The sequence below is a fragment of the Priceomyces carsonii genome (genome assembly GCF_900007245.1).
Source record: "Priceomyces carsonii strain CBS4050 genome assembly, scaffold: Debaryomyces_carsonii_scaffold_4, whole genome shotgun sequence".
In the NCBI taxonomy this organism is placed as follows: domain Eukaryota; kingdom Fungi; phylum Ascomycota; class Pichiomycetes; order Serinales; family Debaryomycetaceae; genus Priceomyces; species Priceomyces carsonii.
Window position 1 is genome coordinate 1,075,891 of NW_026946677.1, and position 18,910 is coordinate 1,094,800.

Below are 18,910 nucleotides of genomic sequence, written 5' to 3' on the forward strand. Positions count from 1 at the left end.
CAGCTGCAAAGCAAACATACGCAATTTCGTGACATAAGGATCTCAGAACGGGAAAACCTCCACGAGGAACAACATAATATGCCAATTAGTAAATGCAAAATACAGCGCGAGCTAGAGCCCTTGAATTGTGGATGAGGAAATCAATAGGAACGTGACCAGAATGTCGATTCAGTTTATGAGTGCTCTAAGCTCTCCATCGAAATATATCGGCTGGCTTCTTATATTGTCCATTTATACTCACCCATGAGATTAACAGTATCATTCTTCTCCTTCGGAGCATCTGAGTCTACACTCGAAGCTAAAGACAGACACCTCTTGCAGGATCTTTTGGCGTGCAGATTTTGGCCGGGATATTCTTTGTTATTATGATGATAATGCTGATGTCTACACTGGTTTTGATTCTTGTCCTGACAGCACATGTAGCACTTTAGAATTATATCTCTGTCTCTATCTCTAGAGGCAGGTGGAGATCTTGCATCTGAACTTGTGGTATCAGTATTCATGTTTTCGGCGCCAAGATGATCTCTTGAAGAACCTGTACTTTTCAGAAGAGCCTCGTGCTCAATGAAAGCACTTGAAATTGAGTTTTTGTTATAATCACTGGATGCACTTGCAGGTTCACTTTTTGTTTTGCTGTTGGTTTCTAATAGCTTTACGATCTTGCAGTATAACTCATTATTGATATCCATTGTAGTCAAAATTTTGCCGAGTATGTTACTAGAGTCCCGCTCACGCTCATTTTCAGCAGTCAGATTATCAGAGGAAGGCACTTCAGATCTCTCAACGTCCAGGGATATCTCAAAGGGGCTATTCTCGCTATGTTTCTTTTGATTTTTCCCGATATCTTTCCCCGAGTCAGTGTATCTGGCGTTATGAAGGTTTGCCAGTTTTGCCTTGGGTGAGCTATCTTTTTCTTCATCTTTGACCTTTTCGAACAAATCCTCGAAAAGTTTCAACATTGTCAAGTTATTTTGCTTTGTAGTATCAAGCTTACTTTCGACTTCTGTTGCAGTCTCCATTTTTGATTTTTGAGGTGTCATAACCGTAGGAATACTTTCTTTATTAAATAATCCAGCAAGCTCATTATATAAGTTGACTGCCTTAATCTTAGTACTATTATCTTTGCTGTCTGGAATGCCTGGTTCTGGAGGGCTATGTAATTCAGATTTCACAGAAGTTTGAGACTTTAATTTTTCATTTGCTTCATCGAAGAGCTTCTTGTACTTTGCTAATTTATCTCTAAGTAAATCTTTTTCCCTCAACAATTGTGAGTTTTCTTCTGGCACCCTCTGCTCTAGCTTTCGACGCAATTGACTATTCTGATCATGTAAATCTTCATTTTCTCTCGCTAAGGCTTTATTTGCCGATTCTAAAACCTTATTTTTAGATTCAAACTTCCTATTACGAAGCTGTGCGTTTTCTTTCTTGGTTGCTTCAAGTTGCTTCACCAACTTGTCAATCGATGTACGCAATAACTTTAGATAATGCTCATTCTCTCTGCTGCTTGATATTGAGCTTGGAACTGAGTTTATTAGTCTATGCGTTTTACGAATGAGCAATTCAGTTTTGTTATCGTCGTCGTCGTCGTCATCGTCGTCCAATGCATCCAAATCAAAAACTGACTGGGTCTCGGAGGCTGCTGGCTTAATCTTCAGATCTAACTGTTTCCATAGATCACTATCCAAACCATAGTCATTAAACGAATCTAAATTCAAACTACTATTTTCTTTATCTATGACCCTGTTTCTTGTTGGGCTACTGAATAAACTATTAGACCCATTTCTTGCCTTAAAAACCTGCCTTTGATAAGCATTATTTGAATTCTTAGAGGGAGAAAGACCGAATTTTCTTGGAGAGCGCCCTAATTGACCATAGTCTATATTAGATCTCCCATACTCCACTGACCGATTAATTAAACTATCAATATCGACCTCGGAATCGTTGTCTGAAAATATAGTTAAATCATCGTAGTCTTTCCTACCACGCCTACCAAATGCATTCGTGAAATCTCTATCTATTTGACCAATCGACATTCCTTTGAATTCTACTGAAACTTCGATATTCCCAACTCTATAGGGCTCGATGGTTTTCTGTTTGTAAACAAAGAGATACTTTACGCGTAAACTATTAATTATATGCAGTATGGTGAAGATATTGATGATATATATGAGCATACTAGTCCTCCACGTTAACATGAACTAGGTAGTCTAGGGATTTGGTTACAGCAGCAATGTGCCATGGGATTGTGCTTGAGATTTCGATTTTTTTAAACTTATCAGAAGACGGATCTTCGTTCGAAACTTCGGCATCGATGTCTCGAAGACCCAAAATGTCATTCAACACAATGAGCTTCTTGTAATGATTAAGAATTATTTTCATTAGCAGTCGAGTATTCCAAAAGCTCGAGCAGCTAAGCAAGCTCACTTCGAAGACTAAGTAATCGTTCGTCTCGAGTTCTTTCAAAAGGTACCCAATTTTCATACCTAGTCTTGTAGGTGAGTTGAATGAAGGTAGTGGAACCTCTGGCACCGCGGCGAATATCTCACGTCTGGGGTCACAAATAGTAAGGTTTGAATCTATATTGGTTCCGTTGCTATTCATAGCACCATTGGTAGCGATATCTTGTGGAGACAAAAAGATGCCAGGTACATTTAAGAACTGCTGAGGCGATTGGAAACTATTGGCTGGAGACGTCATCATGCCCACCGCAGCTGGCGATGAATTCACAGAATAGTTTCTAAAGGAAGGGAAATCGAGAAGTCTGTCGTTAGAAAGATCCTGAGGTCTCTGTTGTTGAGGCTGTAAATGGGTGTTCGATTCATTAGCCTTCGGTGAGGACAGCTTAGAGAATACCAATTTTGGTGACTGATTGACAGACAAAACTACTAACGATACATCATTCTGTTTCAGACTAAGTCTCTTCCAATGAATTAACTCATCATCTGGAATGATGCTGTTGATCCTTGTTAAAATTAAGAACCTTCTTCCTCCAAAGCCAGATGGCTTGTTGACTGCTTCATCAGAGAGACGCTTGAAGATTTCTATTGAAATGGACCACATCTCATCAGTTATTGATTCAAGTTCGTTTGGTCCTTTTCCCCCATTACGTTTATCGAATGTTGAGCACCATGATTTGGTGAATGTAACATTCCCATGAGGATCAGACCATGCAGCAGAGATCCAGCTTTTGTCGATTGATCTTTCATATGCCAAATGGAGGAAGATATCATCGTTACTAGAATTTTCATTTTCTTTTGAATTTTTGTTAAAGGATCTGAACGGAATTGCATTTGGCTTATCTCTAACCAATTTTGTAAATGTAGTATTCGAATAGCTTCTTTTTTCCAAATCGTTAGGACACTGATTATACAAATTCATAGATATTTTTGACGTGTTAATCGTAGACAATATTCTTAGATGTGATTGATTGTTAATCCTCTTTACAAAAAATGCACCTGGTAAAACTTTGGTGAACATTTGAACAAGTGGAAGTTGATGATCTTTCAAAGCGTTCTCAAAGTTCTTGAAAATGCTTGCTATCTTGAGAAGTGAATTTAAGTTCTCATTGAAGTTAAGGAATAGCAAAAGGAATGGACGATCAAACTCAAAGCCACTGGTCTTATTGATCAAAGCTAACTTTATTAACTCCACCAATGAAGTCAATCTAACATTAACTTGTTTGTAAAAACTATTATACGATTGTTCATTCTCTTTGTTGAATAGCAACAACCCATCATTGATGCTTTCCAAATCGGGTCTCGTATCTGAAGTTTTGAGATTTACTTTCGATATATCCCCAAAATTACAATCTCTGTAGTTGTATATTAAGGAATTCAAGAATTCTGTGTTGAATGATCCATTCTCGCTTATAAGCAAAACTTGAAAATTCTTTCTCCCATGAAGCGGAGAGAAGTTTAAATATTTCCAGAAATTTACTCCCGTAGAGCTTAAATTAATGATCGCATCGTTCTTGTGAACTCTTATTTTTGAAGCCGGTAATCTGAAGAAAGTTTCATCTTCAATAGCCAGACTCTCAACTATTTCTTTCATCAAGGTGCTATACTCTTCGAAATTTTCATTATTTCTTGTAGTCAAGTTGAAGGAATTCCATTCAATGTTATTTAACCTTTTAACTTTCGTGTTACGATCCGAAGTATCCTCTGATATTTGACCTAGAAAGTTCAATTGATCTTTCAACTCATTGTTGGGCTCGGTCCTCATTCCATTGAGAAACTCTTTCAAGTCTACTTTATAACTGTAAGGGAACAACTTGGTAAAACTACTCTCAAAAATATAGTCCGCTTTTTCATAGTCAACTAAAGATGTACTTGATTCAGTATTATTTACACTTTTTATGTTTTTCTTAAAATTGTTAAGACCCAAGTCGAAAATTATATGTGAGCTCAAGAACTTTATCGATTCACTCACGTTGTTAAATTTAAGCAGCATTTCATGGTTCTTACTGCTATCAAAATCTCCTTCTACGTCGACATCATGAATATTGAAATTTGGTATCAAACTTGTGTCTACCAAATTATTTAAAAGAAAGAACGTAGGGATAGTCGACACATTAATGCTCCTCAATATCAAAGGTAAATAATTTGAAGATTCAGTTGAACTTTTGCCTGAACCTTCAGGCTCTGAATTAATGCTTAGAGGTATTTGAGAAGACGACTGTTGCTCGTATTCTATGGAAGCATAAGAATTGTTAGGCTCGTTCGCAATAAAGGGTGAGTCAGCTTTCTGAGTAGGGAACTTTGCTACCATATTCGACATGGGAGAAGCAAATCCCCCAGTATTCAGACTACTGAATCCCAAGTTTTGTCTCTCAACTATTGTATTGTTTAGCTGAAATGAGTTCGGTTGGTTAATGAAACTTTCGTTTAATGTGTTGAGCTTCAAAGGAGGTGAATTTGGCATAGAAGTTTCATCTTCGTCACTTTCCTCGCTAGAATCTGAAGAAGAGAAGTTTCTCGTTGTATCTATATCTCTTGATGGAGGGTCATAACCGCTAACACTAGTCGCTCTTAGTTGCTTCTTTTTGTCAGGATCGATGGACAGTTCCTTTTCAACATAAAACTTTCCTCCCTTACCATACTTTGAATCAATATTACTCTTGATTATAGGATTAAACAAAATCGGAGAAAAGACAGATTTACCTTGATCCTCAGGTGCAGCTGAAGATGATGGAGGGTTTGACGAGTTTACAGACGTGCTCATTGTCTGCGGTATCACTGGCGTCTGAGCTATAGGTAAGGGGGCGCCAGGATCGTTATACATTGGAGTCGGGTTTTTTTTAACAGTCATTTGATCTTTTGGTATGTCAATAAAAGTAGTAATAGAATCCTTTAGTTCTTTCTTTCTCAGGAAGTCTCCAAGCAACAAGTCACCTAATTTATCTTCATCCTCTTCCGCTTCTTCGTCATCTTGCTCTTTCTTTGGTTGAGTTTGTTCTTCAGAATCTTTATTCGGAGAATATTCCCTCGTATTCTCTATTCCATCTACGTATCCGTCACCTATCGACTTCTCGAGCTTGGAATCCACATTGAAGGTTTCTGAAGGTTTATCGGATAAAATATTTTCTTCCTCTGGTACAGCTTCCTGGGAAGAATCATCTAAGTCGCTTCCGTCCCCAAATAAGTCATCTATTTCCATATCATCGTCTTTGGATTGGCTATCGTCATTCTGATTTTCGTCACCAAGCTCAGGAAAAGAATTCTGCTCACCTTGTTTGGGCTGCTCCTCATCGTTTTTAGGATTCCCATCTGGTGTTTTATTAATGAAGTAGCCTGTAAGATCGGAATTTGGAGCATCAAATACGTCCCCAGCCGCCTGCCCGCTCTCAAGTGTGCTCATCATAGACATTGTTTCCTTGTGCCCGATACTATGAGGCGCAGAACTCAAGCCAGTAGATCCTACACTTGAAAGGCTCATCGTATGCTGATGCGAAGACGTAGGAAGGTTACTATTATTCGATATGTTGAAATCAATGAAATCTGATATCAATTCAAGCGGATTTTGGTCTTCAGATTGGTTAGCCATTAGATCTGATACGGATTCTTCGTAGTTCCCAAACTGCAATAAACATAAATCCCATGGCCATAAAATGAACTTCTTATTCTCTACCAGATGTATAAACTTCGATATTCTCGAAGTTTGGTTATTCAAATGCTTGAGGTTTGGAGTGAGCTTTACCCACAACATGTCTTCGCTCGAGTAATCCAATCCCGTGCAAAGTTGTATTAGCTTTATAAGGTCATCAACCTTGGACTTCTTGACGAAGTTTTTGCTGAAATTATCATTATCAAATAAATGGCATCTTATTCCAGAAGGAATGAGATATATAACAAAATTCGAATCTGGACTGAGATTCAATGCCGATGAATCGTACAATTCTAGTCTTTTTCTAATGGCTGTTGATATGAGAAGATCACCATTTTGTAATAATACTGGGTCTAAATACAACAAGCTGTTGATGCCATTCAGATTCACAACTGAATAATTACCAAATAGTCTCACTATATGATTTCGTGACAAGTTAAACAATATATGCTTTTTGACAGCCTTTAAGAAGCTTATACTAGCAAATGCTAACATCTCATCTCCATTGTTACCCTTTGGAGAATTAGATAAGTTTTCAACGCTTACCTTTTGTGTACTCTTAAGCTCTAGACAGTCGTCGTCAGCGAATTCTATTGGCTTTTCATCCTCAATTCTGAAATAGTATAAACTCTTATTGTAATATGTGATTAAAATATTAGGATTGTTGTATCTGATATTTAATTCCAACTGTAGCAAAGCTTGATCACTATTAGTAGATGACGAATAGATACTAAATTCGATGAACTTAATATGTGCAATCTTATGATAATGTGTCGCCACATTCAAGATACCACTATCCGTCACCATTTCTCCCGATCTAGTATTTAAATGCTTAACTTTTGCCTTGCAACTTGGTATTGGAAAGAAAAGCTCTTATATAGATCCAAAATATATGGTTCTCGATATCTCGATATCACTAAATAATACTATCCGTAGGGAGCCTAACTGAAATATTCTTACAGAGATTCTAGAACAAAGGCCGAGAGAGTTAAAGAGATAATTCTTCGCTGTATATTTGGTATAGTTCTTTGGATAAATCCTGGGTAAATGTGGGATGAATTCTTGGATTGACAGAGAGAGAAAGTTTGAAAGATGACTTCTGTGACTGAAGACAAAAGGTCGCTTAATCCCTTGTACTACATTTAGCGAAAGTTCTTCAGATTGAATTCCTAGGAGAAAGCATCTCATCGTTATCAGTGATCAATTTACGAGGTTTTGGTTGCGGAATAACACATCGGTGTACCCAAACAAGCCTTGTGAGACTGACGAGGGTTACATATCAGACTATGTTAAGCATAGGGGCATCATACTGGCATCATACTGGATCCACACAGAACCCACAAGTTGTCACATCGCTTTCGTATTCTCTCGGAGCCTCAATTGGACATATAAATGACTGAAATCCTCTATGTATGCTTCATATGCCAATGTCTCTAGCTCCAGAGTCTTTTTTGTTTCCACTGCCGAAGTATTTGACGCTTTTTACAACAGAAAAGCTGTTTATGGCTAGCTTATGCTCCTATTCATGTAGTGATCTAGGATTTTTCAACGGTCTTTTACTGTCTTATACTCTCATTAAAGTGATGTCTTAGAAAGTACTCATAGAGCTTAAACCTCGGCATAATAACCAATTGAATCGTGAGCTAATAGGATTTAACGGCCATAACGAACCGCCGTGAGGTCATGCTATCACCCTGAGCTCCAATAGTACGTAAATTTATCTAAGAGCGGTATTGAGCTTTATTAAGTGATCATGACTGGATTCCATAAGATTTTATATTTTTTGCGTAAACAAATCAACAATAGATCTTTTACTCTTTCCATCTCTTAGAGGAAAAGCATAAATTCGACACGTATCAGATAGATAATAGATGTCTGAATTTCAAGACAAGACTCGTATGTGACTATAAGAATGATTATAAAAAAAGAGCTCTTTACTAACGTTTTTCAGCGATCTTGAAGGCTTCAGATATGCCTGAGGAAGTCCAAACTAAGGTGTTTGAACTCGCTCATGAAACTTTAATGGCCTATAAGATAGAAAAAGACATAGCAACTTATATTAAGAAAGAAATGGATGCTTTATATGGGGCAACGTGGCATGTTATAGTAGGCAAAAGCTTCGGTAGCTATGTTACACATGAACAAGGTTCATTTATATATTTTTATGTTGGTCCATTAGCATTTTTGATCTTCAAGAGTGGATAATGAGCATCTTTTGAGATAATTTAAGGACAGCAAGGTATGGCCATTTGAGACCTAAGATTAGTTACTTCTTTTGTGTATTAAGATTTCGTTATGGCTAAATATTGCAATAATATTTAATTTAAAAATGAATGAATGACTAAACACTAGCTTCAATTAGACATCGATTAATAATACAACGATTACTCTGAGAGCTTCTTTTCTTGACCACTCAAGAGTGTAAAAACTGGAGCACTTAAATTATCTCTTCCTTTCAAGAAATCAAGCTCCATTACGAATAAATATTGAATAACCTCTGCCTTCGCTTTAGATACCAACTCTCCAGCAGCATGTGCACTACCTCCTGTTGCTAAAATATCGTCTACGATAACCACCTTTGAACCTTCCGGGATCACATCCTGCTGCATCTCGAATTTGTCTACTCCGTATTCTTTCTTAAATTCACAGCTATACACGGGTCCTGGTAACTTTCCTTGTTTTCTGACGGGAACAAAGCCTGCGTCTAATGCGAGGGCTAGTGTGGGACCAAATAGGAACCCTCTGCTCTCCAAACCCACAACATAATCTACCTTCTTATCTCCAAGATACAATTTCAAAGCTCTCACAAGTATGCTGAATAGATGGGGCTTTTGAAAAATTGGTAAAAAGTCCTCAAACAAGATTCCCTCGCTTGGAAAGTTAGGGAATTGCTTCAAGTTACTTTTCAACTCCCGAGCTATATTCTGAATTTCAATGCTAGACATACTAATAACAAATGCTACACAGGACGTTGATCCTGTTTTTTTTTTTGTCCATTTAGCTAACTAGGCATCAAAGGGCATTAAAGCTATTTCGTGTTCTATATGCAGGTTTACAGATAAAAATGATAATTGCCGGAAGAGGTTGGCTAATGGGAAGAAAGTCTAATTCCACCTTTTCCTATAAGCCAATATCATTCAAGGGTCCTAGTCTTGTAATGTTGTTCTCCTTTGGTTTCAGCTGCCGTCCACCTTTTTCATAGCAAATTGGCCGTATATGAATCTAATTGTGCGTTGCGACCTTCATCACCAATCTCTCTTTATGAGATAGCATAAGTGAAATAAACTAATAAGCAGTATAGATGGCTAGTCACCGGAAGTCTTAAGTTCCTATTTTACCGAGTTTTTTGTTACCACTATCGTTACTCTATTATCCGTTTATCCCCTGCTTCCATTCTTTTGGGTGCAATATTCTGTCATATAGATCTCACCAGATAACAAGTTTCGATGGTCTTAGTAGAATCCTAGTGAAATATATATTTTAGTAGTGATATAGCGAATGGATCGTAGGTTTTACTGAGAGATCCAGGGATCTATATTGTATCCCTTTTAGGCTAAAAAGACTTTGAAGCTATTTTGAGGTTTTTTATGAGGGTCTTTTGTGACACCTTCTCGGAGGCACGGTAAGATTCTCGAATGATGTTTAATCCTTAGAAAGGTAATTCTTAGCATAAAAAAGTCCAAGAAGAAAAGAATTTGGGGTTCGCTGACGCCGTATCTAAGAAGAAGATACAAATAATACAAGTATTATTCTCTGCTTCATTTTAAAGTTTTCAAGCTTTTATTTGAGTTCAGAAGTAGTTTAGATATTTTTGATCAAGAAGGCGTTGGAGCAAGATGGGAATTAACAATCCGATACCAAGAAGCTTAAAGAGCGAGTCAAGGTATGTAATAATGAACCCGTGATAAGATTTTAGAATATATGTACTAACCAAGAATATAGAAAAGCAGCAAAGGTGCTTGCTTCTTTCGTTAAACCAAATCAAGTAGTGGGGCCTGACCAAGTTATTCCTGCTCATGTTTTAAAGAATGCAAAGGGTTTAGCAATTATCACTGTTTTGAAGGCAGGTTTCTTGTTTTCAGGAAGAGCCGGTTCGGGTGTGATTGTTGCAAGGTTGCCCGATGGGTCTTGGTCTGCACCGTCTGCTATTGTGACTGCTGGTGCGGGAGTTGGAGGACAGATTGGAGCGGAATTGACTGATTTTGTCTTCATTTTGAATAGCAAGGCTGCAGTGGATTCCTTCGCTCAACTTGGATCGATTACTTTAGGTACGAATATATCAGTTGCTGCGGGACCATTGGGTAGAAATGCTGAGGCTGCAGGAACTGCTTCTATTGGGGGAGCTGCTGCTGTGTTCGCTTACTCCAAAACGAAAGGTTTATTTGCTGGTGTGTCTTTAGAAGGATCTGCTATACTTGAAAGAAGAGAGGCGAATAGAAAGTTTTACGGTAATAATTGCAAAGCCAGATATATATTAGCAGGTAAGGTAGACCCTCCCCATGCTTGTGATTCCTTGATGAAAGTTTTGGAAAGTCGGGTTTTCAACAATAGAATACCGTATGAGGGTGATGACTTAGACGATGACGACTACTACGATGACATTCCAGACGAGTTTTCTGATTCTACTTCTGAAGCTTCTGGCAGACGGACTCGTAGTAGAAGTTATAGTTCAAGACGCCATTCTGATGATTATGACTATTCTGATGATGATTATTCGGATGATTCAGCTGATAACGGAAGATATAACAGGAGAAGAAATACTTCAACTAGACAGACTTCTTATAATAGCAGTCACAATGGGGGCAGCAGGAAATCAGCGTGGGAAGACGATATTTACGACAACCCTTCTTCTAGAAGTAGAAGACACAATGACGATATGAATAACCTTAATCTGAAATTCAGTAATACGAGGCTATCTGGTAATGGGCCGGTAAGACCATCATCTGCATCGAAACCCAATTTCGGAGGTGCTCCCAAAACTAATGCACATCAAGCAATTGCTCTTTATACATTTAAAGGGGAACAAAGCGGTGATTTATCTTTTAAAAAAGGTGATGTTATTGATATTTTACAGAAATCTGCAACATCCGATGACTGGTGGACAGGTAGAAATAATGGTTCTACTGGTATTTTCCCTGCTAACTACGTCGAATTAATTTAATTAATATTATTTGACTAAGCTTTTGCGACCTAATTTAAGTCATACACTTAATAACTGAGGTGAAGGTTTAAGTATTTACTTGAACAGGAACTACAAAAGAGTTTTCAGCTGCTTGTTATCTTTGTTAGTTCCGATGTTTATATGATTTTTACCAACCTTCTTACGCAGTCTGTAACACACTTCATAAATTTGCCTAAAAGCTCTGAAATATGTAACAAATAGAATGATTGTCTTTAAATAGAAAGAGTAGAAACACGAGGAAAAATATCAACTTTTGTTCGAATTAAATATACTTTTGAGATTGATATGAAAGAGGAGTGCCTATATGCATCAACCACTAAGATTAAATCTATCGATATAAGTCAGCCTGGAGAAATGCATTGTGTGATAACTGCAGCAGAGCTTCGCTGCTACAAAGCCGATCCCGGTCATGGTATGAAAATTGATGAATTATTCAATTTTTTCATTTACAAGGAAGAGGGTTCTAGTTCAGTTCTGGTAGTTGAAGATTTAGCAATCTTCAGCTCGAGCATTTATCAATGTGTAGAATCAGGTAGATCTTTAATGTCGATTTTGAAATTATTTTATTAAATTGATATTTTTTCAAATTGGGTGCAAAAAGATTTAAAAATCTAATGAATTAAAACGACTACGTAAAAATTAGTCCTACAAGGAGATTTAAGAGATAGAATTGAACGATAATATCGCATGAAATAAGATGCCAGTTTCGAAGTGATGGCTAAATAATTATAATAGTCTTTCTTCTAAATTTTTTTTTTTCTATTTTCTTTTTTTAAAAGAATGTTCCCATCAGTTTGATGAAAACTACTGTGAAACAACGTGCATTTGCTCTCCTTTGAAATCTCTAATGATACTGGAAAACTTCTTTAACAAAGTGGGCCACTACTACTTTCCCTTCATCAAAGTGGGGATCTTTGAAGCGGACTATAGCACAAGCATGGGTAGCCTTTGTATTTCGAATAATAATGGGATACTTTTCCCACGTCAATGAATTGAGTTGATTGATAATATATAGCTGAAATTCATTTAAATGCAATTTAGATAACAATTCTCCATTTTGAACAGGTGAACCTTCAGACTGATCCACTTGTCTACTGTTAATAGCATCGAAAACTGATTCCACTAAAGTATCAGTTTGCTCGTTAACCTGGTTCGAAATCTCTCTCTCTAGATTCTCAAAAAGTAACTCATTATTGGATAAAGACAGGAAAGACAGTGATCTTTTGAGATTTCTAGAATCTTCAGCTTCTTCATCGAATTTGTACAAGTGTATCAAGTCACTGGAGGAGTTTTTACTAAATGCACCGACTCTTCTATTCAATTTAATCCTTTCTAGAACTGAAATCCCAATAAACCAAAGAGACCATAATGGGGTGAATAGTATCAAATTAAAGACAACTTTCGACCAATATAGAACACGAGTTAAAAGGGACACTTTAGAATGACGCTTGATCTTTTTATCAACAGGGAATTGACGAATGCCAACAGATTTTGAAATATCGATGACCGTCGGCTCATAATTTTTAATGTAGCTCAAATCGAGGATACTAGGATCGTTGTTCGAATATGAATTGAAAGGGTCAATTTTTGATATATAAGAAGTGAAGAAGGAAGTTCTTTTGTCATTGATAACGTTGGCATATAGGGTCCTTCGACGGAAACCTGCCAAACCTTTAAAGAAATAAGATTTGGGATCAGTCATCCAGACTAAAAGAGGGAGCCTTTTCTCTTTATCAACTAGATTTGCTGATTTCTTCAAGAACAACTGGTTGCCTGTATGTGCTAAAAGATGGGGTACAACTTTGTTAAACATGCTAACAGAGAATCCATGGCAAGGATTGAGTATGCCCACATGAGGAGTACAGAACGTAACGAAATTAACTGGCTCAATTGTTCTAAAGTATGACTGGGAAAATAAAACTCCAATTGCGTATCTTGAGATTAACCCTCCCAAGCTATATCCAACTATGGAAAACTTTGACACAACATTGCCATCCTGATTAAGCTCGTTAGTTACATCCCATATTTCATCAGAGATCCTCTTTCCGTTGACATCAATGCCATCGTAAGTCATATATCCAGCATGTGACCCTGTCTTGTAAACCACAATCAGTTCATCCTCCTCTCTATTCTTACCAGATTCATGTTCGAGCTGCTTTTCAATATATCCCAAATGAGATGAATTCCCCCATATACTTTGATTGTTAGTTGAGCTCCTTTGGAGTGTTTTTTGTTATTTTTACTTACCCATGAACCAACACAATTAAGTGATACTTTACCATACTAATTCCCCTATTCCTTAAGAGTTCTTGAAAATTTCCCCCAAGCCTCAAAACACGTACTAAAGTCCCTAAGTGTGTATGATCCGCCTACTCTTATAATTGAATCGTTTATGGCTAATTTGTCGTCTCAAGACAATCTTGTATTAACTTCTATTTTTATCTTTACGTGTGAGGGTGATCTTGCTTTTATATGTGTTCGTACAATTTGCATCTGATAACGGTTGGGTGCGGTTACATACGATACCCAAAAAGGGTTGAAGTGTAATAAATTCGCCATATATACAAGGGGGTTTAGTGTAGAATCCTAGCGAGAACCAAGGCATTGTCCCAAGATCATTGCTGCTGCAACACTGACATTAAGAGAATCTACGATTTGATTACTATCATTGGCTCTTCCGTTATCGAGCCCAACAAGAAAGTCAGACTTAATTTTTAAATGAGTTCTTACTCCTTCACCTTCATTGCCCATTATTAAAAGGGTGGGTGTCAGCTGAAGAATGGAAGACAATTCTGAGGTTTCAATGAATTTAGTGTTTAAATCCTGCTCTACTTTCTTATTTTTAGTTCGTAATCTGCTCAGCTCTTCCAGATTTGGCCTTGAACTAGTAGATATGATGGACCAACCGTTTTTTTTTGACTGACTTATAAAATCGAAGCTATCCTCTACTTGATAAATATCCATCAACTCAAGAGCGCCAGCAGATGCTTTGCTGGCGACTGGACCTAATCTGGCAGTGTCATGGTCAGGTACCACAATGAAGTCAGCGCCCAAGAAATAAGCTGATCTTACTATGGCACCCATATTTTGGGGATCTGTGATTCCGTCAAGATATAAGCCAATTGGAAATTTGGGACTATTATCCAAATGTCTTGCAACAGTTTTCAGACGTCCAACACTGGTATTTGTAAGATCATTGTAGAAATTAACTTCGTAATCTCCCGAAGAAGGATCAGAAACACCTAAACTGCTGACTGTTGGCAATTGAAGTGGTTTAGTCTCAAGAACTACGCCATTATGAGTTCCGTTTTTTGCTAAAATGTTCAAATCTCCCTTGCTATCCTTTTCAACAATTTTTAACGAGTATTTTTTTGCCCACTTAATGATATCCTTTTCCTTGTTATTGTGAACGAATAACTTGCTGAACAGGTGCCTCTTGTTTGCCATAAGTGCTGCAAGGACTGAATGCGTTCCAAATAAATATTCATTTAAGGGGTTTGTAAACGCTTCTCTGAAGCTATTTCGGTGGGTTCTTTCTCTATTAAACGAGTTTTCATTTTGCTTTCTCTGTTCCCTTGCTCTTCTCTGCCTCTCGACCTTCTGGTTAAGTCTTTCTCTCTCTTCATTACTTATGGACCCATATTTTCTCATAAAGAACTCATCTTTACTTATATTTTGCTTCTCCCATGGCTTGACGTCCAGTTTCTGAAAGGGAAGATTTCTGTCAAAAGACCTCGCACCTTTATTCAGATAATGGGGCTTGAATAGTGGCTTTACACTAGAGCTTTCAAGCAATGTTAATCCCGTGGAAAACCTCCTGTGGCATGTCCTGAGCATTTTAGTATACTTGATGATATAAAACCGTGGATTCAATTTAAGAATTTCTATCTTGAGTATTTTCGAGATGAGATGAGACAGAGATGAGAAGAGATAACCAATTAGTATCCAAATAATTAGACAAGCAGAGCTAAAAATATATCCAGGAATGTCTCTACATTTCCATAATACACATGTGATGACTTGTCAGTCTAAACTGTTTTCTCTGTAAGGATAAATATATTAATATATACACACGCAATGACATCACACTGTATTTCCAACTGAAAACATCGTAAGGTTAGAACAAGATTCCCTTTGTACTTGGAACCTCGTCAGTCCCTGTTTTCGAGGTCGCTTCCTTTATGGCAATAGCTAACGCTTTGAAAGCACTCTCCGCCCTGTGATGGTCGTTGAACCCACGCAAGCAGTCCACATGAATAGTGATATGTGCAGCTTGAGCAAAACTCTCCAAAACATGAGGAATCATCTCGCATGAGAGATCTCCTATCTTCTCTCTCTTCAAGCCTAAATCTATCACTGCGTAAGGTCTGTTAGACAAGTCAACCACTGCTCGACTTAAAGCTTCATCGAGAGGAGCAAATCCTGCTCCAAATCTCTTAACTCCCTTAACATGACCCAAAGCTTGGTAAAATGCAGCCCCCAACGCTATTCCTACATCTTCTGAAGTGTGATGGTCGTCGATATGCAAATCACCCACACATTCAATCAAAAGTGACCATCCAGAGTGCTTTGCCAAAGCATGAAGCATATGGTCAAGGAAACCTACTCCGGTGTGGATTTCAATCCTTTGTGACCCCGTAGCTTGTGTAGCATGCTCATCACTTTGCAAATTTCCATTATCTTTCAAAATTGACTCTTCCAATTCCACTATACCTCCATCGAGCGAAATGGCTATTTGAATCTTTGTTTCATTAGTGATTCTCTTTAAAGTTGCAGTTCTAGACATTTCTCGTCAGTAAGACCTTAAGATTAAGCTTTCAAAGGCACTTAACTGCTGTCTTTTATAGAGATGCCAAAATGTAAGTAAAAATTTTGTGTCAGAATTACTGCATCGAATCGATCCTTTAACGAGGGATGATCTACTCAATAATAGACGAATAAAAAGGTTTGTTTATTACTCAGAAATTATATATAAAGACAGTATAAAATAGAATTCATATCAAGTAGATGGCTATATAATAGAAAGGATTATTTAAAGCAAATAATAGACGGAAGAAACATTAATAGGGAAATATCCGAATAAAAATGAGTTCGACTGCTATGTATAGGCGAACAGAAGTATTGGGGCGAGGAAAGTTTGGAGTTGTCTATAAGGGAGTGAATAAGCAGACGAAGAACGTTGTGGCGATTAAGGTGCTAAATTTGGATACCCAAGAGGATGAAGTGGCAGAGGTTCAACAAGAAATCCAGTTTTTGGCCGAATTAAAGCATGTGTCTAATGTGATACATTACCATGGATCATTTTTAAATGATACAAGGCTTTGGATTATCATGGACTACTGTGCTGGAGGGTCAGTTAGAACCTTATTAAAAGCAGGAGTGTTCGAGGAAAAGTACATTGCTATAATAGTGAGAGAACTTGCAATAGCGCTCCAAGCGGTACATAAATTAGAGGTCATTCATAGAGACTTGAAAGCTGCTAATGTATTGATTACAAACGAAGGAAATGTGCAGTTGTGTGATTTTGGGGTGGCTGCTAGATTAACATCGACGTCCAATAAAAGAAACACGATGGCTGGTACTCCCTACTGGATGGCACCCGAGGTTATTCGAGAGGGCGAGGAGTATAATGTAAAGGCTGATATTTGGTCTCTTGGAATGACTATATATGAAATTACCACAGGAAACCCTCCATATTGCGATAAAGATGCGTCTTGGGCTATGCAGATGATCTCGAAACTGACGCCACCTAGATTGGAAGGTAGAGAGTATTCACCGATCTTGAAAGAATGTATTGCTTTGTGCTTGGATGAAAATCCCGACGAGCGTCCACTGGCAGAAGATCTTCTGAAATGCAGATTAGTGAAGATGTACAAGGGGCATCCCACGCTTCTCTTGAAGGAAGTTATTTCAAGATACTTGATATGGAGAGATCACAATTCAAGAGAGTCATTGCATCAAAATAATTTAGATGACGATATGCAAAGCATCGCAGAAAGTAATCATATGCAAGTGAAGTGGGATTTTGATTCTCTCAGTAGTAAGGAGTATATCATTGAAAATGATATCGATATTGATCAGGTTGATGAGAAGTATTCGTACGACGATGATGCTGCTGCTGACACATACCGCACCTTCAAATTTGGCAACGCCAAGCAAGGATCAGATCAGGCTAACACAATATCGATGCATGATGCTTCTTCTCCGATCTCACCTCGAATCAAACATTCAGAGAAGCCAGACATTCCTAAATCACTAACTCTGTTATTTCAGGATTCTGAGCCACCCGAGGAACTAGGCTCAGCTGGGCGGTCTGGTGTTGAATTGTCAGCGCCCTCTTCTAAATTTAATGGAAGAGTTGAATCTCCTACCATTGAAATACCTGATATGGACAATCTTTCAAATTTTTCGAAACATGGCCCAGCAAGTGCCAACGCGGTGGATACAATACATACGACACAGCCAGCGATTAGCAAACCACCTACTCTTTACCATTCACAATCAGCATCAGGGAACCTAGAATCGAGATTCATATCTTCAATACCGGCGACTTCTACAATCAATAGTAGAAAGACTAAGGTATCATCCAATCAAGCATCGGAGGCAATTCTTCAGGGTCCACCTCAGTCGCCACCTTATTCACAAACAACGCAAAATAATAGAACTCCATCTCCAGCGACGCAGTCGTCGTCTAGTACCTTGGTTTCGGCTCAAACTAACTTTTCGCCTTCTAAGTCTATGAAGGCACTACATTCACACACCAATCCACTATTGCAACCGATAAATTTCAAAGCAACTGACTCGACTAATATATCGTCTTCTAATCCTACTTCGAATACGGTTGGAGTCCAGAGTAATAAGTCAAATGGGGTTCACAACGAAGATTCTGAGAGCTCTAAAGGTGCCTCCAATGCCAATTCTATTTCATCGCAGCCTCAAGGCTCTACAGGTACAACGGGACGAAGAGCTAGGCCAGGCTTGTATATTCAAATGCCCACTCCTTCTAACGGGTATAACAGTTTGTCGGCTTTAACGAACGAAGGAATAGAAGGCGCCGTGAAGAATGGTCACAATATCAATCAGTTTGGTATCAATCCTGCCCAGGCTGCAAACTTGACGATGACTATGACACCTGTCGCAGAGAAGGAAGCACTTAGTTACAATGCGTTACAACAAGATAGCAATGATAATGATGGCGAGAAGGAAACAAGGGTAATACCTACTCACAGGAAGACGTCTTCAGCTTCGGTACACCCAAACTTACAGGCCCCAAAACCTCTATCGCCTCCGAATAGTACGTCAAGCAATTCCACCAAGGCTAAATTTCCTACGATTCCAAATATTAATGGGACATATTTTTCTGATTCCACACCCAAGCAGAAGCTTATAAATGAATTGGACACTATGATTAAACTATTCAATCAAGGTTTGGATGCTTTAGTAGAGAACCTATAATCAAATAACATACGACCAAATAACATATGGCTAGCTTCTTCATTACATAGTCATCGTCATCACGATCAAAAGGTACTTGTCACTGCAAGCTTGTAGGTTCAAGTTTAAGGATAAACAGTGGCTGGGTACACTTCCCTTATATATAGATATATACAAGTAAGCGAACGAAAA

The 18,910-nt window shown here is 38.0% G+C and overlaps 10 protein-coding genes across 10 annotated transcripts; 4 read left to right on the top strand and 6 right to left on the bottom strand.

Annotated features, from left to right (window-relative positions):
• Positions 1-218: 218 nt before the first annotated feature.
• PRCAT00004075001 (uncharacterized protein) lies at positions 219-2,033 on the bottom strand (the record flags this gene model as incomplete). The annotated part of the gene is made up of 1 exon (XM_062954047.1): positions 219-2,033. One exon carries the CDS (start codon positions 2,031-2,033, stop codon positions 219-221), a length of 1,815 nt encoding a protein of 604 aa, XP_062810789.1.
• A 142-nt stretch (positions 2,034-2,175) lies between these two features.
• SRB9 (Srb9p) lies at positions 2,176-6,909 on the bottom strand (the record flags this gene model as incomplete). The annotated part of the gene is made up of 1 exon (XM_062954048.1): positions 2,176-6,909. One exon carries the CDS (start codon positions 6,907-6,909, stop codon positions 2,176-2,178), a length of 4,734 nt encoding a protein of 1,577 aa, XP_062810790.1.
• Positions 6,910-8,073: 1,164 nt separating this feature from the next.
• PRCAT00004077001 (dynein light chain) lies at positions 8,074-8,307 on the top strand (the record flags this gene model as incomplete). Its single annotated transcript, XM_062954049.1, has 1 exon — positions 8,074-8,307. One exon carries the CDS (start codon positions 8,074-8,076, stop codon positions 8,305-8,307), a length of 234 nt encoding a protein of 77 aa, XP_062810791.1.
• A 179-nt stretch (positions 8,308-8,486) lies between these two features.
• On the bottom strand, positions 8,487-9,047 carry APT1 (adenine phosphoribosyltransferase; the record flags this gene model as incomplete). Its single annotated transcript, XM_062954050.1, has 1 exon — positions 8,487-9,047. One exon carries the CDS (start codon positions 9,045-9,047, stop codon positions 8,487-8,489), a length of 561 nt encoding a protein of 186 aa, XP_062810792.1.
• An 891-nt stretch (positions 9,048-9,938) lies between these two features.
• Positions 9,939-11,263, top strand: PRCAT00004079001 (uncharacterized protein; the record flags this gene model as incomplete). Its single annotated transcript, XM_062954051.1, has 2 exons — positions 9,939-9,985; positions 10,045-11,263. 2 exons carry the CDS (start codon positions 9,939-9,941, stop codon positions 11,261-11,263), a joined length of 1,266 nt encoding a protein of 421 aa, XP_062810793.1.
• Positions 11,264-11,569: 306 nt separating this feature from the next.
• On the top strand, positions 11,570-11,854 carry PRCAT00004080001 (uncharacterized protein; the record flags this gene model as incomplete). Its single annotated transcript, XM_062954052.1, has 1 exon — positions 11,570-11,854. The coding sequence occupies one exon, from the start codon at positions 11,570-11,572 to the stop codon at positions 11,852-11,854; it is 285 nt and encodes a 94-aa protein (XP_062810794.1).
• Positions 11,855-12,128: 274 nt separating this feature from the next.
• PRCAT00004081001 (uncharacterized protein) lies at positions 12,129-13,566 on the bottom strand (the record flags this gene model as incomplete). Its single annotated transcript, XM_062954053.1, has 2 exons — positions 12,129-13,479; positions 13,532-13,566. 2 exons carry the CDS (start codon positions 13,564-13,566, stop codon positions 12,129-12,131), a joined length of 1,386 nt encoding a protein of 461 aa, XP_062810795.1.
• Positions 13,567-13,870: 304 nt separating this feature from the next.
• Positions 13,871-15,121, bottom strand: PRCAT00004082001 (uncharacterized protein; the record flags this gene model as incomplete). The annotated part of the gene is made up of 1 exon (XM_062954055.1): positions 13,871-15,121. The coding sequence occupies one exon, from the start codon at positions 15,119-15,121 to the stop codon at positions 13,871-13,873; it is 1,251 nt and encodes a 416-aa protein (XP_062810796.1).
• Positions 15,122-15,401: 280 nt separating this feature from the next.
• On the bottom strand, positions 15,402-16,070 carry HIS3 (imidazoleglycerol-phosphate dehydratase; the record flags this gene model as incomplete). Its single annotated transcript, XM_062954056.1, has 1 exon — positions 15,402-16,070. The coding sequence occupies one exon, from the start codon at positions 16,068-16,070 to the stop codon at positions 15,402-15,404; it is 669 nt and encodes a 222-aa protein (XP_062810797.1).
• Positions 16,071-16,369: 299 nt separating this feature from the next.
• On the top strand, positions 16,370-18,739 carry KIC1 (putative serine/threonine protein kinase; the record flags this gene model as incomplete). The annotated part of the gene is made up of 1 exon (XM_062954057.1): positions 16,370-18,739. One exon carries the CDS (start codon positions 16,370-16,372, stop codon positions 18,737-18,739), a length of 2,370 nt encoding a protein of 789 aa, XP_062810798.1.
• Between the last annotated feature and the right edge of the window lie 171 nt (positions 18,740-18,910).